The sequence below is a fragment of the Orbicella faveolata genome, unplaced genomic scaffold (assembly GCF_042242905.1).
Source record: "Orbicella faveolata isolate gen_17 unplaced genomic scaffold, um_ofav_v1 contig_27, whole genome shotgun sequence".
Taxonomy (NCBI): Eukaryota; Metazoa; Cnidaria; class Anthozoa; order Scleractinia; family Merulinidae; genus Orbicella; species Orbicella faveolata.
Window position 1 is genome coordinate 1591683 of NW_028301555.1, and position 16873 is coordinate 1608555.

General features: G+C 38.0%; 2 protein-coding genes across 2 annotated transcripts in view; both read left to right on the forward strand.

Moving 5' to 3' along the window:
- LOC110045891 (uncharacterized) overlaps positions 1 to 3521 on the forward strand; it is a 60974-nt gene extending 57453 nt beyond the window's left edge. The window contains exons 40-44 of the mRNA XM_089296963.1: positions 36 to 175; positions 816 to 874; positions 1686 to 1814; positions 2534 to 2582; positions 2967 to 3521. Coding sequence (XP_089153089.1) covers positions 36 to 175; positions 816 to 874; positions 1686 to 1814; positions 2534 to 2582; positions 2967 to 3370 — 781 coding nt within the window. The 3' untranslated portion in view covers positions 3371 to 3521. The remainder of the gene's footprint in view (positions 1 to 35; positions 176 to 815; positions 875 to 1685; positions 1815 to 2533; positions 2583 to 2966) is intronic.
- An 11862-nt stretch (positions 3522 to 15383) lies between these two features.
- LOC110045895 (uncharacterized) overlaps positions 15384 to 16873 on the forward strand; it is a 42120-nt gene continuing 40630 nt past the window's right edge. The window contains exon 1 of the mRNA XM_089296711.1: positions 15384 to 15731. Within this exon, the coding sequence (XP_089152837.1) occupies positions 15634 to 15731 (98 nt within the window). The 5' untranslated portion in view covers positions 15384 to 15633. The remainder of the gene's footprint in view (positions 15732 to 16873) is intronic.

The following is a 16873-nucleotide window of genomic DNA, read 5'->3' on the forward strand; positions in this document are numbered from 1 at the left end:
TGAAAGTTGTAAGAAATGTTTGATTCCCTTTTCAGCTCGAGCAGTTTGGTAACCACAGGCACCCCAACAGTGTCCACGTCTTCAAGTATCTCTTCCTCGTATTCTTCCTCAGTGAGTGTGTTCAGCACCATCACTCCTACTCTGTCGTCCACTATTTTGATATCCTCGAGTATTTGTAAGTATTGATTGGTTGCTTTTAATATGCATAAAGAGGGAACGCAAAATCAGGGCAAATATGGGTCCTACTTGTTCCAAATTTACTCTTTTACTATTGACTATGGTATCAAGAAGCCAGCGATGAAATCAGGTTACCGCACTTTTATAAAGATCGTACCAGTGAGTCTTCACTGACTGTTCTTTAAGAATTCTCATGTACTCTGTTAAGGTATTTGGCTAGTTTGCCGTGTCCTCAGTGCTGTTTACAAGACTCGTTTCCAAGCCCCACTACCAGAGAAGGAGGACTTCTTAGGGCCCTAGCTTAAACAGTTAATTTTATTGCGGGCGAGTGGAATATTCTTGACTTTCCTCGGCCATTTAGAATAATTGTGGCCTTTATTTTACATAGACACAGCAAGACACAAATTTTTGGATGGTTTCAGATCTTTGACCAAAGTTCCGCTATTTTATTTGCCTTGGCTTCACAAATCATAAACGTAATAGCTGCTTTGAGGCCCACCCGTTAATGACTGTTCTATTTCTGTACAAGAACTGAGTGCTTTTTTGTATGGTTTAAAAAATTATCAGTGATTTAGGCATTCGATGTAGGCATTTTTTTAACTTTACACTGTCTGATTGTACCTTTTTCATTCCTGCAGCTTCTTTCTGTCCTTCTTGTGTGTACATAAACAGCAAAAACGAGACAGAATATCACGCGGTGAGTTACATGAGCCAAGAGCTATAGTCCATCCATACATCCATCTAATTACCTCAAAGGAAGCCCAACCTCTTTATTTAAGAAATAGAAAACATGTTTCGTATTTATATCGAGTTATAGAAACACGAAGTTTGGGAGAACGAAAAATGCTGTGGGAACAAGAGCGGATAGGCGAGTGTATTCACAGCTTTTTCGAGTTCTCCCAAACTTTCACGAGTGATAACGTATTAATGGTATCTAAAACAAAATTCTCGATCGTGATTGGTTTTCCCTGTACCTATTTGTCACGTAATCGGCGCATGACCATGGGGTATCAAATTACGGGTATCCAATTACAGCTTTTCGTAATTGGATACTTGTAATTGAATACCCACGCCATTCGCGCCTTACTTACGCGCGCTTTAATGTCTTCCCTCTCAATGTTTCCTACAGTTTTTGAATTGACTCGCAGAAAGCGCAACTGACTTTTTCGCTCAAAAGAAGTCCTTAAAAGACTTTTTTAGTTTCAAAACTTGTTATAGATATAATTAATTAGTAACTGGACCTCGTGTCGTACAATTCAGGGAGTAATCGTGTTCGTAATATCAAATCGGCCTCGCGCTTCGCGCTCATACAATTTGGAAATTACCCGCGCGATTACTTAAATGCTTTTTCTGGTGCAATTTGCAATAAATAAGCCCTCGTAAATTTTTCAAAGACTACACAGTGCTTTGATTTGTGCAAGTGGAGTTCCTGGAAGCGATTACATTTTCTTTGTTTTGCCCCATATTGAGCTGTGTTCTAAGGTCCTGGTTATATATTCTGGTTGTAGGTGGGCTCTTCTTGGACAGATGGCAGCTGCAAGAGGTTGAAGTGCGAACTGTCTGTGAACCCGTGTTATCCTTTGAACCAGAGTGCACAGATCTACACTGAACACATCTTCTGCGATAAATGCCCAGCGGTATGTTTTATAACAGTTTTTTCTGTTACTTCATCTGTTTTCACATCTGCAGCACAGGCCGGAAGTCCTTTCAATATCACCAAAGGCCTTCATACATGTAGTAGATATCCTACCATGCAAAATTTTCATGAGTGATTTTAGCATATGTAGCAGTATTGTACAAAAAATTGAGTTGCACGCAGTTAGTTGCTATAGACTTGTGGCGACCTGTTCGTACAATTTCTGACCCCTTTAGCTCATAATGAGGTAAAGGAGTTGAAACGTCGTTTTCGAAAAGTCCTAAATATTGGCTGCTGCATGTACGTCCAGAAGTGATGTTTTTTAAGGTGATTTTGATGCAACTTAGTAGAATCTCGGTCCTTGCTGGCTTGGGATTGTCCGAAGTCTGACGATGTGATATTTGCTTTCTAGGACAACCGTAATACAGCGAAGTAATGTTTCTCGGTGGCTGATTACGTGGAATAAGAGCTCAAATATTGAGAATTATCAAAACCTGTGTATGAGCTTATGGTGTTCTTCGCTTTGTTTTGTTTTTAAATTATTTCAGATTCACTGTCTTTCAAATACCATGCGGTCTGTGTTCATACACTATTTACAGTCAGTCGCTGAATTCCTATGCCAACATAACATTTATTAGTTCAGGCATTATATCCCGATGCTATTGTGTTTTACTGAATTAGATAAATTGCTTCTTACATCGTTTCATAATTTTATCGCAGGGTTATATCCGTCCTCCTGCCAATGACAAAGAATGTTGTCCTCCATGTGGTAAGTAAGAAATGCAGCTTCGAACGAGTGTAAGAAGATTCAATATTTTTAACGGAATATTCTTAATAAGAATAGGCCAATTTCGATATATTAAAATTCTAACTTAGCGCTGGGTTTTAGAGGAATAACACAAAAGAAATCACATGGAAATTAAGGGATGAATAAAGGAGTTCTTTTGTTTTATTCCCCTAAGCTTCGGCGCTAAGTTAGAATTTTAACATATCGAAATTGACATAGTAAACCGCATTTTTAGTTATAAGGTCTCAGTGCGGGAGGGAAGGTATGGTGGTTAATTGACAAGTGTTTGTGGGAATGGCCAGCCCAGGCCCATTTTTTCCGAAGTTGTCTAAAACCATATTTAATTCTTTTTTTTTTTTTTTCCAGAACCCGGGCCTGATTACAACATCACCATCAGTGGTACTTGCAAGCTAGAAAAGGTGAAGTTTGATTATATCCGTACCAGAGACAACTGCACATCGAAACTGAAGTATCTGCACAATAGGTGCATGGGAAGTTGTGATTCCTCTTCCAACGCGACTTACGGAGAAACTGGTGTGGAAACCTTCTGCTCTTGTTGCCAGCCGGCTTTGGGTCAACTCAGGACAGCAACTCTGACGTGCGAAAACGGCGAGACCCGCGTTACCAACTTCATGGAGATCAAGTCGTGCCGCTGTCGACAGTACAAGTGTATTTCTGAGCCGGATAAGGGCGGCATGGAAGAAATCAACGAGAAAGGGCAAACAGTGGAAATTAATCAGCAAGGTGTCGGTCGTCGACGACGTCGTTAAATAGTCAGATAGATTTCGGGGAAAAACTGGGTTGTTAAATAGACAGTAACTGCGTTAAAGTTATTACCTTCTGAGAGGAAACAAAATTACTAGCTTTGTGAAACGGGAGAAATACATGTTCAAAATAAATCAGTGTCCTGGAACTGACAAATTGATATGTTTCTTGTCTTTTTAGATTTAAATTCGTGTGTGCGTGGGTGTTTGCTTGCAAGCGTGTATGCGCGCGTGCCTTCCTGATCTCACTTGTAATGTTTGCCGAAAAGGGCTCGTATTTCTTATTTCTTTACTTCTACTTACTTGCCAGTGATTACTGTTGTGTGCAACCCTCAATAAATAAAGTTGATAATTATTACTATTATTATTATTATTATTATTATTATTATTATTATTATTGCCAATTTTTACAAAGAAATGTATACAAGGAGGCAAGCACTTGCCCTCTGGCATACATTTCTTTCAGGTGAAAATTAACAAGTTTGGGGGTCCCATATTTCCATGACCTTGCAACAGATTCTTGTGAAACTTGACATATTTGCTAACTTCGGCATGATAAATACTAGTTATGTAGCGCTTTAAAGCGGTATGCCGTGGAATATCTCGCGAGTCACTTGAATTTTCTCAGTGTACACACGAGAAATTGTTTCAGCGAGTTGTAGGCTTAGACTCCAACGAAACGAGTGAACTATTTAATGCGCCTACCGAAACACAAATTACAATGGCTAAAAACTGCGAAGAGGGTGGCCAAAAACCTTCACACGACCAAAAAAAATTACAACAAAGAAGAAAATCTGGAAATTTACGACATCAAAGTTCAAGCGAACGCGCGAGCACGTTTTGGGCCACGATTGGCTAAAATTATGAAATGAAATAAAATCACGCCTGTGAACAAAAACACATGCTATTAATGGCAAAAGGCGTGAGTTTAGAATTTAGAATTCGTTAAGTTCCAACAATGAAGACAAAGTATAAACGACAGAGAGTTCTCCGGGTGGTGTTTCTATAAAGTAGCCTACGGAACAGGTGGTTTGGAAGGGCGTAGCGCCAAGCACGATACGCGAGCGTGGATATATGTTAGGTCGCCGTTTTTATTTTATTTTTTTCTAATCATGTGTCCAAGAAAAAGGTTAAAAAACGCCCATTATACCACTGATCGCGTGGCGAGTGTCACGCCGTGTATCGCACAGCCCCTTTTAAACGAAAAGAAGTTGAAGAGAATAAAAAGACTTTTTTGAACCAGCCAATTTTAACCTTCGTAAGGATACCGGCTGTTTTAACATGGGTAGGCTAGACAGAAATTATGTCCGGGATAAATGGTTTATATTTTCAGCAATTTTCTTGGGAAAAACAGTGCGATGTGGATGGTCTGTGACGTGGCTAAGAACTGTTCGGACAAATTGACAGGACCTCACACATGCCGTGACACTAGCGTGACCTATTTGTATACACGGTTCTTTCTGTATTTTCTTTTTTTTATATTACTAAATGTGTGTCCCCTCCGCAGAATCTAGATAAAGCTCTGCGCGATGCTTTCTAAGAGGCTATAAAAAGAAAAAAATCCAAACAAAAAATAGGGAAAAGAAAAAAGAAAACAAAAAAGAAGAAGGCACTCCTCAATCTGCAAACACGGCCGGTTTGGCAGGTGTAGCAAATTACAATCGAACCTCCACTAACGGCCACCTCTCCACAACGGCATGCGCAACGGCCACTGAAGCGTGTCCCAACTGCCGAAACAACAACGACCAGTTACACGCAATCAACAACTGACGAACGGTGTATACAAAACCTCATTTTTTACTGGGAAAGGTCACGAAACTTGATCCATACCGTTCGTATCGTTTCTGTTTGGTTTCTGTTTTATTGATATATGTTGACTGTGTTACGTATTTACATGCTACACTATGCATTTTTAAAGACCCAGGAAAAAACCCCTACACCCCTATCTTCCCATAACGGCCACCTCTCTACAAAGGCCACTTTCCTCTGTCCCCAAAATGACATGCCCCTCCCTGTAAGGATTTTTTTTAACCTGATACCCAATGCTGGCCGCGCTTATGTGTTCACCCCTTCACGGCGGCAATTTCAAAACGGTATTTGAGTTTTATGGCGCTGCTAATTCCGTTAAAAAACAAGGTATGTGCAATTTTATTGAATGGAGATGTTGTTAAACTCTTGCCCCACAAGGCTGACGAAGTAGAATGGCAGCATTAGCTATTTTTGTGCTATATTTCGGGCAATTTGCGAACGCTAGAGGCTCGTGTCGACTCGCCGTCTTTCCTGCGCTTTTATGTAATACATGACAGAAAATTTGCTCAAATTACCTAGAAACACAACGTAGCGATAGGCAGCAACACCAGATGCAGTTTCGTGAACTTTATTTCGTGATTTGGACATTATTTATCGGCAGAAAGTCTTAGTTCTGAATTCCATACAACCTCATACATTTTCAATATCATCAATATGTAAATAGTATGCCTCATGGGGCTAGCTACGGTTTCGTCAAATCATCGGCTACTACCGCTTTCTTGTTTGGAGTCACATATTGAAAAAAATAAGCGACAAAACTGGTTCGGAGTGACACAATTACGAGGACAGCTATAATGAAGAAACAAGAAAGTGACGAGATAAACTCATAAAAGGAACTCATAAAGGCCAAGTAAGATTGTTTGACGCTTGTTCGAGTCTCGAAACAAAATTAAATGCATTTAATATAAAAGACAAATATTTTATTTGCTAAGGAATGAACGCTTGGTGATGATATATTGCAAATCTATTGCAATGGGACTTTAGTAGGTGAATTACAGCGAAGAAGGATCAGTCAAGGTATTTTCTAGTCTTATCCACCGCTAATTTTCTCTAAAAAGTCTTATAGCCCTTACAGAAATGTTATGTATCTCAATAGTTAGCAGTCTGTAGTGATTTATGACTTGATACAGTTAAAAATTGTACGTTTTTGTCGATGTTCCATATGTGTTCACATGTCAATATTTGCGACGTCACGCAACGCTCCTAGCGTGACAGCTCAAAACGTCGACTTTTGTGTGGTTTACACGAAATGTGTAGCCGTTTGCTAACGATATAGAGGGAATCGTTCTATTTAATTTACCAAAATAAATAACTTCGGTGCCCAAAATCAACAGAATCCTTGATTCAAATTTGTTTCCCTAGTACAGCATTTCACTGTGTTATTTTTTTCCCTAGGTTATAACACTCAAATCCGGAGACCATCAGAAAAGTATTTGGTGGCATCCACCCCTTCCCCTAAAAAAACTCGATTTTTTTGAGAGGAGGGGGCAGATGTACACAGGCTATTCAATAGAAGCAGTACAAGATTAGAGAGGTTTGTAAGGGATGGTACTAAACTTTTAATTCTATATCCTCTCTACTCATGCTAACAAGTTGAAATTTTGTGACTGATCATAGAGCAGCATTTGATATCTAAAGATAGGATTTTGAGGCTTGGTAAAAATAATTTGTGACTTCACACTTAAAATACCACTTAAAATACCACTAGACTTTGTGTTATTAATTCTTTTTTACACGTGTCAATGTTCATATTGTTGGTCAGTTTATGTTGGTGGCTATTTATGAAATAATTTCTTCAATTTTCATTGTGCGCATATTTATTATTATTCAATGGGACAAGACCCCTTCACTATTAGGCTCCTTTCAATAAAAAAGATGATTATTTTTTCGTTGATCCATATTTTGACTGGCAATATCGTTGATTTCTGAATGCCATTTCCGGCTGATTAAAAATAAATATGAATTCCATTACACGTCCTTATAGTTTCTTCAACAAACACATTCATTTACAAACAATGTTAAATACAAGAGGGCTATTTTTAATAAAACACTTTGGCAGACCATATCTTAAACAACAATGTATGCGAGGCAATTTTGGGCAGAAACCACACAATTAGTCGAAATTGCCTCACACTTCCGTTGGATTTAATTATCATGCAAATGAGAAAAAATAATCATGAAAAGGGCTATCTGGTGCAATTTTTTTAATTGCCTAAAACTACATCGTTTTTACTAGTTTTGGATCCACTTTGGATCGTGAAATGGCCATCGTGTTAATCGTGAAATGGCCCATTACACGCTTACACTTGATGTTAGTGTGATCGCGAGCGGGCATGGTTTTCATAAAGAAAAACTTTTCAAGCGCTCACAAATAATCCTCCAATCAAATATCGAATGAGAGGATTCGAAAAACAGGCCTGCCCGCAACGTATTGGACAGCAACTTGACAGTTCGCCCGACTCGTTGATGTACTCGTGGACCTAAAATGTTGTCTACCGTTTACCGGTTGGGAGTTTCCGTTCGGGGGGATTGTGCTCCTTTTGAAGTTTCGCGGAAGAAATTGCTTTGGGGCGTGGTACTGGTGCAATTGATAGAAAATGGAACTCGAATTTCCGTTCGGAACGGCCCGGGGGGAGGGGGAGGGGGCTGTCGTCTCGCTCAGGAGGATAAAATCAAAGAGTTTTGTCTCGATTTGGGAGGTCATGAAGAAATACCACTATTTTTAGCTGTCAAATTATCTTTTGGGGTGCACTCCAAGAAATGGTATTAAAAAAGGCTCTAATTTCTATTTTAGGCTGGAGTCTTGTCTTCCAGCGCGGGCTAATTTTCTGAACAGTGGCTGGTAATAGAGCCTATTCTATTTTAAGTGGTATGTTTTAGGAGTCAAATACAGCTCGAACTAAGTCCAGATTGGTCTCCTTTAGGGGTTTAATTCAAATTTTCTGACGAGCATCCCTGATCTTTTCATAAGGGAGTACTTCCCCTGGGGAAACGGCCGAACGAACAAACGGGGACGGGTTAACCTTTTCAGAATTTCCGTTTCTTCCGGACATTTTCCCGTGAACTGATCCAAAACTAGTCCTGCTCCATTGGCATCTCAACGAGAATTTCCAATATCTTATTTTCAACTGGAAAACAACCAAGGTATTTGTCAAACAAGTACTATGCTGGAGGAGAGCAAGTTGATTTCGCGCCAAAATAAACTAGAGCTGTCTCACTTACATTGTGCTATGCGAGTTTACATTTTTTAGAAAGATAAAACCGTCAAATATGCCCCCGGAGGGGGGGGGGGGTTGTCATAAGTTCTATCGACAAATACGCTGATGATTAATTTGTAAACCGAACTATCTGAAAAGGAAATATTTCAGTTTCATTTTGATTTTCATTTATTTAGTTCTCTTCTCTGCTATTGTTACTGTTTGTGTGTGTGTGTGTGTGTGTGTAAGTTTTTTTTCGTGAACGGCGAAACTCAGAAATGGCCTCGACAAATCGCCGTTTGTGAGTGAGTAAGTTTGCCGGGCATATTTCCATAACTTTTGTCCCTCCTTTGGCTGACTGGCTGATAGTGATAAAGTGGGCATGTATTGAGCATAGTCCTATATGGTTACTGGACGCGGGCGATTGTTTTAGCGAAGCTGTTTGGTGCGTGGTCTCCCACACAGGGCAACCCTCTTTGGGCTTCGCAAACAAGTCTTAGTAGATTGCGTAAGTGTCGCCAAATTTGAATAACAATCTAAGCGTCACGGCTGTTTCTTGGAATTTTGGTCAGCATTTCCGAGAAAAGACCAGCTTTAAAAATAGCTCACCAGGTAAAGACGTTTAAACTGTGCGCTATTCACAAATTATAGGCACAAAGGAAGCGACAGACCTAACAGATAGAGAATTTCACTAGAATACCTTCGAGAGAGACATTTTATCGACTTCTGAACCACTAATTTCTCTTACAGTATCTAGTTAGATCCGAAACGTTACATAGTTAATTGTTTTCAGTCCGATCTTCCACAGGCAAATGGCAAGAGTTGTTTCTACTCTTTTGATCGTGTGGTGCGTTGCTCAAAATCCAATGGAAGAAAAACAACCCACATTTCGGCTACTCTGATCCCACGGTTTGTTTACAACTGTAGCAAGAATAGGGAAATACATGTATCTTCCACCGAAGATCTGCATAAACTCTTAGAGTACTCTTTGGGTGAATGACTGGTAGTTATTGATGATACTGTTGAGTTACAACTCGGTTGTTTATGCGGAATGAAAGTCAAACTCTTCTTTCTGAAGAGCAAACCAAGCTTGAATGAGAAAACTCTTAATGTGGTAAATCACACTGTACTGAACAAACAAATTTATTTTTGAATTAAAATTTTTCATGACGGTTTGCTGATTTTTAGCTCCTTTTTGTGAAAGAGTTTTTTTTTAAATAGTTTCATTAGAATTAAGAAAACAATAGTTTTTCGGCATCTTGTAATCTAAGCGAGCTTTTCTTTCGGATTATATTTTATTTTTACAAAATAGAATATTTTGAAATGTATGGGCGTAAGTTATTTCTCTTTGGTAGGAAGATTAAAGTCTGCACGAGTTGTGCATGTGAACAGTGTACTAATTGCTCATGTAAGCACTATGATTGGTTAATTTTTTTAAAACGCTTAATTTTTTTACTCTATTTTGGGGTGAGTAGAATTTCTAAGCAACGAAGCTCCAAATCTTTCCTTCTATTGGGGAATCTTTGTTTACAATATTTTCCCTGTAGCATAAGCGGTTCAATTTCTGATCAAGCTACAAAAGCGTCAGTTCTATCGATTGAAACGGCATAAGACCATTAGCTATCCCAGGCGATTTGAGTCCAATGAACTTATAATTAATACTTTTTATGCGACGTGGGCTTAAAAACTCAAAATTTTACAAAGATTGTTTGAGCTCACGATCGCTTTTGCCACCCAGTGATTCTGCAGTTTTTGAAATCTGATTTCTCCTTGAATATAACAGCCAAAAAGCTAAAGTTTCGCAATCTCTTTTTTTTTTTATAAAGTTTTGGAGTCAACTGATTCGTTTCTAGCATGATGCAGTGGTACGTCAATGAGGAAAAAAATGTTAAAATTACGTCATCAAAGACCGTTCTTTCTGTGAACGCATGGCACATTTATGTCTGTTCCGCTTTACTTCTCTATATTTGAATTTTTAAGTAGTTTGAGATACGGAAGCGTTACTTATTTATCTTTGGTATGAAGATTAAAGTCTGCACGAGTTGTGCACGTGAACAGTGTTCTTATTGCTCGAGTAAGCGCTATGATTGGTTACTATAAAAAAGCGCTTTATATTCACTTTCATTCTATTCTGGTGTGAATAGAATTTCTAAGCAACGAAGCCCCAAATTTGTCCTTCTGTTCTGAACGAATGGCACGTCTTCGTCTGTTCTACTTTGTTTATTTCGCTATATTTACACCTTATTTCATTACATTTTTGTATACTTTGTGTAAGGTTTAGACGTCTAATGCAAAAAGTTACTATCTAATACGCCTGTCCATCATATTTTTGCATGTCGCCCCTCCATCTTTATCCCATTTAATAGGCTCTATGTGTTTAAAAGAAAAATCTTTTTTGTTAACTGCTCTTCGTGAAAGCCTGAGATCTGTTATTTGAAAGTCTCCTTTGAGATAAATTATGGTTCCATTTTATCAATTCATTGTCATTATTGCAACTAGAGTAACTATTGTTGGGTGCGACGAATGCTGGTGAATATGTTTTAAGTACACTCTGTTTGGTTGAATTGTAATTTGTCAACTATGGGTGCATTTCCCCATAACAGAATCACCCATCGACAAATGCAGGTTAAACATGATAAATATGACTCTAAAAATAATTAAGAAACATCTCGCAAGAATTTAAGTCACGTAAATAACAGAAAGAGTATTGTCAAAACCAAGCTGGCGGGTGAAACAGACCCCACGAATATTTCCATAATAGATAGAAAGACAGGCAGACAGACAGGCAGACAGACAGGCAGACAGACACACAGACAGATAGATACAAGTTTATTGTGTCAATGAGTGTGGATGTAAGAGTGAGCTGTCACAGCCCAGACTGCGACAGCTCACCAGCATGTTGACAGGTATTACACACACATATATATGAGTGAAAACAATTATTAAAATATCACAGGAATGGGGGAAGGAGAGCTTTTTTTGCCCATGGTTGTAAACGTTTGCCTCAGAAGCAAGTTGGTTACTCTAACTTGGGTAGAGTGACTGAAATGGAGTCGACATGGTGTAACTTTCTTTCAGCGGTGTCAACTAATATGGTATAAAATTTTCGAGAGACGGTAGAAAACATATTGCATACCCCAAAAGGAGCGAGTCGGTAAATTCCACTATTTCTAAACTTTTCAAGGTTAGGGGAAACTCACAAGAACAATAACAGGATAAGAACAATTCGTGTCCTTGAACAGTATCCTATTCGCGTGATTTATTTTAACGATCAGTCACTGGTCACAGGTAGACTTTGGAAATCGACGTAAAATTGACAACTAGTCGAGCACGTGAGTATGTACGGAATTCACGTGATTTGGTTGTACTGGTTGGTCACTGGTCAAGTGGACTTTAGAGCGTGAATTTCACCAGAAATTTCCCTAAGATGTTTACTATCGGTCGGTTAAGTACAATGTACAAACTAACTAAACATTTTACTTAGGATCTCTGTAACCACCGAACACTTTAAAGGGAAATTGGTCGCCAGATGGCTTTCTTCCGTGTATATTCGAACTTGTAATCACGCGATCAAAGAAATGGCAGCAGGTTTGTCGGAGACTATAGCCCAGATTTACCAACGACAATCTGTTCACAAGTTATGTCGTGTTCTTTCAAAACGTCAAGCAAGCTATCGGGGAGATCATTCTCCGCACCGAATGAAGAGAGCCAGGGGTTTGATGCACTTGCCTTCTTGGTGGAATTCTTACTTTTAGCGGGCATAGTGAAAGGTGAAAAAGACTAAAGAAAAACTGAATACTAAATAACTAAGCTAGAACGCTGTCTGAATAGAACTGAGGAGCTATCACATGATCAAGCATTAATGTCCATGAGCGCGTTAATGAATAACTACTTCATAAATTATACCGCTATTGGCCAAATCCAATACCATACATTTATCTTTCTAATACCTGCGTAATGGACCAGATGACAGTTAGTAAGAATAGATCAAAAAAATCACGCGTCAATAACAAAATATTTTTTGATGCGACACTTGTTTTTCAACTTCTCAGGTCTTAGACTGAAAGTGTTGTGTCACAGTCAACGAGTAGAATTGATATTTCGCTTTTGGGACAAAAACACGTTTAAACAAGATTAAATTTGGTTAAACATTTAAGGATACAAATAAGGGGAAGAAGTTTAACACAACTTTTCGATGACTCCATGTCATCATTTTCAAGTGAAAAGAGAATGCGAGGTGATAAAACGTAAAGTTGTAAAAGTGTACGTGTAAATGGTGACGAATTTAAATAATTAGTTTTGTGCATACGGGAGTCTGATTGTGTGTTTGTTGTCGGCAAGGTCGCCGATGATTTCCAGACCTCGCATATTAAGTTATCAATTTTATTCTCTCTTCACGTGAAAATGATGACATGATTCATCGAAACGTTGTGCAAAACTTCTTTCGCTTAATTTTATCCTTGCAAACACGTTTGCGTTACCATTACATAATACCAGTTTTCTCAAAACCACGAGCTGTGTTATTAAAATATCAGACTGTTGTATAATGCCTTTATTAGGGGCTTTTTTGGTTAATATAAACAGTTTTATAATATGCGGTATTCCCCGTGTGTTGATGATACTTCACTAAAACTTGCCTTCTGCCTATCAACGAGAGCCGGCGTAGCATAGTATATGTAATATGAATGCATTTTGTAAACTTTGCGGCTATAAAACCCCACTTGGACTGCTAAGACTGTACGGACTGTCGCTTACTACGTCTGTGTCCATTTGAACTCTTAATTATATCTCCCTGTTTTTGCTTTGTCTTGCATGTTTTTTTTGCAAAATAGTAAAAAGAAAATTACCGCTTTAGGTGTGCAAAGCCTGTTTTTATTCGCGTAGCAAATAATCCTGAATCAAAAACTTTGTGATATGCTTAAAACGCTTCTTACTTATCAGGATTGTTGAATTCTTAACAGCAGCTGTTGAATCTCTAGATTTCCTCACGCACTCCGGTTGATACCGAGAAACTCAGAACTTTACTTTAGAAGGAAAATGAACGCGCGTTGTGTTTACCACGTTATTCGCTGCAACGAGAAACAGAAGTTGGTTGAACCATCATTTTGAAAGTAATGAAAATTTGCTGGTTAAAAGAGAACAAATGCAGAATACTAAAATCAACAAAATTTGATTTAATTAATGTTAATGTGCTTAAAAGCAAAATAGCTTTTACTCGTCAAAAACGGGCTTTCTCGTTACTAAGCATAATGTGTATTATCAGTTGTATGAAGCAGTGTAATTTTAAGAACGAGTCGAAGATAGTAGCATTTTTGTATGCCTTCCATTGAATGAAATGAACGAATGAAAGACTTCATTCAACTGTCAAGGCGTTAAGCTTTGAATAAACGTACTGAGGACACTTTTAATAAAAATAGTTCAAAATATACATAATTGCTTCATTTCGATCAAAAGAACGCTTCTATATCACCTAGTCGATTTATTATTTAAAAAGAACGTAATACTAATAAAAATGCCAATAAAGTAAGTGAAAATTTTGGCAATACAGTGTATGCGTGTGATATAAAATGATTATAACCAACCCTACATTTCGCGAGTCTTTGCCTGTCTGTCACCTCTTGCTGAGCGTGCGACTTACAGGTTGATTGATAAATTCTTCGCCTCCTCCTTGACAACGCAGTATAAAATATTCCAAAATACCAACTTCTGAACTGCTAGCAAACCTCAACTGACTGGAAAATCCCTTAATCCTGAGCGTTAAAGCCTTAAAGAAATCCTCTTTGTAACTCCAAACACCCGAACTTGTCAGTATCGATTGCCTATCACGTTTGTCTTTGATTAACAAATAGATGGTCCTAGACTGCTTACACAAAGGTAGTGTTTTGTTCGTGTCAACCATATCAACCGACCAGTTTTTTTGTGTTTTATTTTTTGAAGAGTCCCAAATGGATTATTTTCCCAACTTTAGCGCTCTTTTTTAACTGTAAAGTCGTGTCCCAGTATCGGAAAAGTTTTCGGTGGTCGAGTGGGCTAGAATTTTTGAATATCAATCAACCACCTTATCAGAAAACGAAAACTGTTTCGTACTGGGGGGTGTCTTAAACAGTGATAGCTACTGATAAAACGTGTTAAGCAATACCAACAGAAGACGTAGGAAAGAACGAAAAAGCTCGTCAAACATAGTGCGAATAATCCTAATATTTAGACATAATTAGGTTTAGATATGATGTCAGTTTATTTTATTATTAATAAGGGTTCTTTCGTTAAATTTTCTAAATTGTAATTCCGAATTAGCTTGAAAATACCTCCTGCATATCTTCCCGTCAATAATATCATCTTTTAATGGATAGATAATGTTTGAAGTCACCAGTGAGTTCCCCTTGTTTACGGTTAAGAACAATTTCTAATAATTAGAACGACCACTGTGTTTGGTTTTTAGTACTACTTGGCGTTCAGTGATAAAGGAATCCTCCAGCTTTTGATATGAAAGTTACTTCTTCCAAATTAGAATTTTTCACTCTTTCAGGGAAACGAGGCTCAAAAGCCCTTCTGCATAGTGAAGCTGTAGCTTCATCGCTCCATACAAAATTAATTCTAACGTTGCTCTTAATATTGAATTTTTAAGTATTAATTTGTTTGGCTGAATTGATTTTGTACAGGTGCCACTTGAAAAGAGCAGAGTTTTGAAAAGATACAGTTCAGTAGTCTAAATAAGAAGAATATGGATTACTATTTTCTCTGACACACGAGAAGATGTCGTTTGGTCTCGTGCAAAAATATCATAAGAATAGTTTTACTAACCCGCCAGAGACCACGTTCAATTAAACTCGTATTATACGTCGCTTAAAATGGAGTGTATTATCCAAAAACTTTGAAGAGAATTAGTGTAGTTCCATTGATATCCCTCGTCTTATGGTTAAAGATATTTCACTCTTATTTAACACAACAAAAGAAGTAGATTCTTGACGGATCAGTTTAAAAGATTGTCAAGGTAACCATGCAAAATAGATCAAAAGCTCGCGCACGCCTGGTGTGTTACTGATGTGCCATCGCCAAGATATTTGAAGGTTTGGAAAAGAATGTTTTCCAATATTAAGAACTTCTAATTCGTTTACGCAAAACATTAGCCGCCTTCTTCATCCAAGGCAGGAGGTTTAAGACGGCTAAACGCCCGACCAGAAAAGAAATACTTTTCCCGCCAGTACACAATAGAACGATAAGAACGGCTTCAGAAAAAAAGAAGGCTAAGGTGGGCTATCTAAAATGTACAGTAGAGTCAAACTGAAGGACTCATCGCAATTAATGTCAGTTCTACTAGTCGTGGTTCTCCTACAAGGAATACAGACGACCGATGCCTTTGGGTAAGACTACAAGTAGATCCTGTTCGTTTCGAAATTTTTACCGTTTATTTTGATAGAGCTTTGTGAAATTTAACGGTAAATGTGTCCTCTTGCTTTTTGCAAACGGACCGACTCATATATATCTTAGCGTGTTGACTTCCCGTTAATTGTGGCTCCAAACCAATTCGTTTCCTTCGGCTTAAAAAACTGCCATTTTCGGAGTTGCTGCTCGGTGATAAAAACCAAACTTGTGTCTAAATTCCAATGTTTAGTATATACTTAAGAAATAACCAATATTTGAGTTAACTTCCTTCATTTCAAGCGAAGTGTAAGCGTTGAATAAATGAACAAGGTAATTAAAGCGATGCTAGAACTGCATTGAATTCGTTAAACCAAAACTCTTTACTACTGAAAATAATAAAAAGAGGGGAAGAATAAGTAGGGGAAAAAAAAATTAGAAAGGAAACTAGTATTTTTCTGTCGCATTATAACTGGTAAAATTTGCAACAGTAATTTTATCCTTCTAGGAATATTGGTTCAATTTAAAATGATTCCGCTTTGTAATAGATGGATGAAACTTTGACGTTAATACAGTTTGCTCGATTGATTTTTAATCTTTTTAGATGTCGAAATGGCTAACACAAAATTCGTTTTGAATATGCCATAATTGTTTCAAGAAGTCGCCAGCGGAAAGCGCAAAAAGGCGGAATAAACGGAGCGACGACTTGAAGTCTGCCGTCAAAATGATGTGACATCAGTTTTTTCCTAGTGAGCTTTTTAATTCTAATTTCATGGCCAATTCCTAAAACTGAGGGGTTAAAAGACCCACGATAAGATATCATTTTTCGCTCAACCTGGAAAAAATGCTTCAGGAGATATCAGGATATCATTTGTTATGCAATTTCTTATGGGACCGCGATGGTATTTTCGTAAATAAAACTATCATTGATTTTAAAGTCATACCAAACGAAATCCTCGAGAGGCAATATTCACTTCGGAGTTAATCATAGTCCGTCTGTCGCGAAAAATGCGAGAACGGGCGCGAACGGGGAAGGCTCAAAGATGAGCTATTTCACCTGACAGCCGAGTTTTACCAAATGTGTCCATATATTGGTTATCTGTTTCTAAAACACTGAGAGGTTAAAACATGAATCGACAGAGAA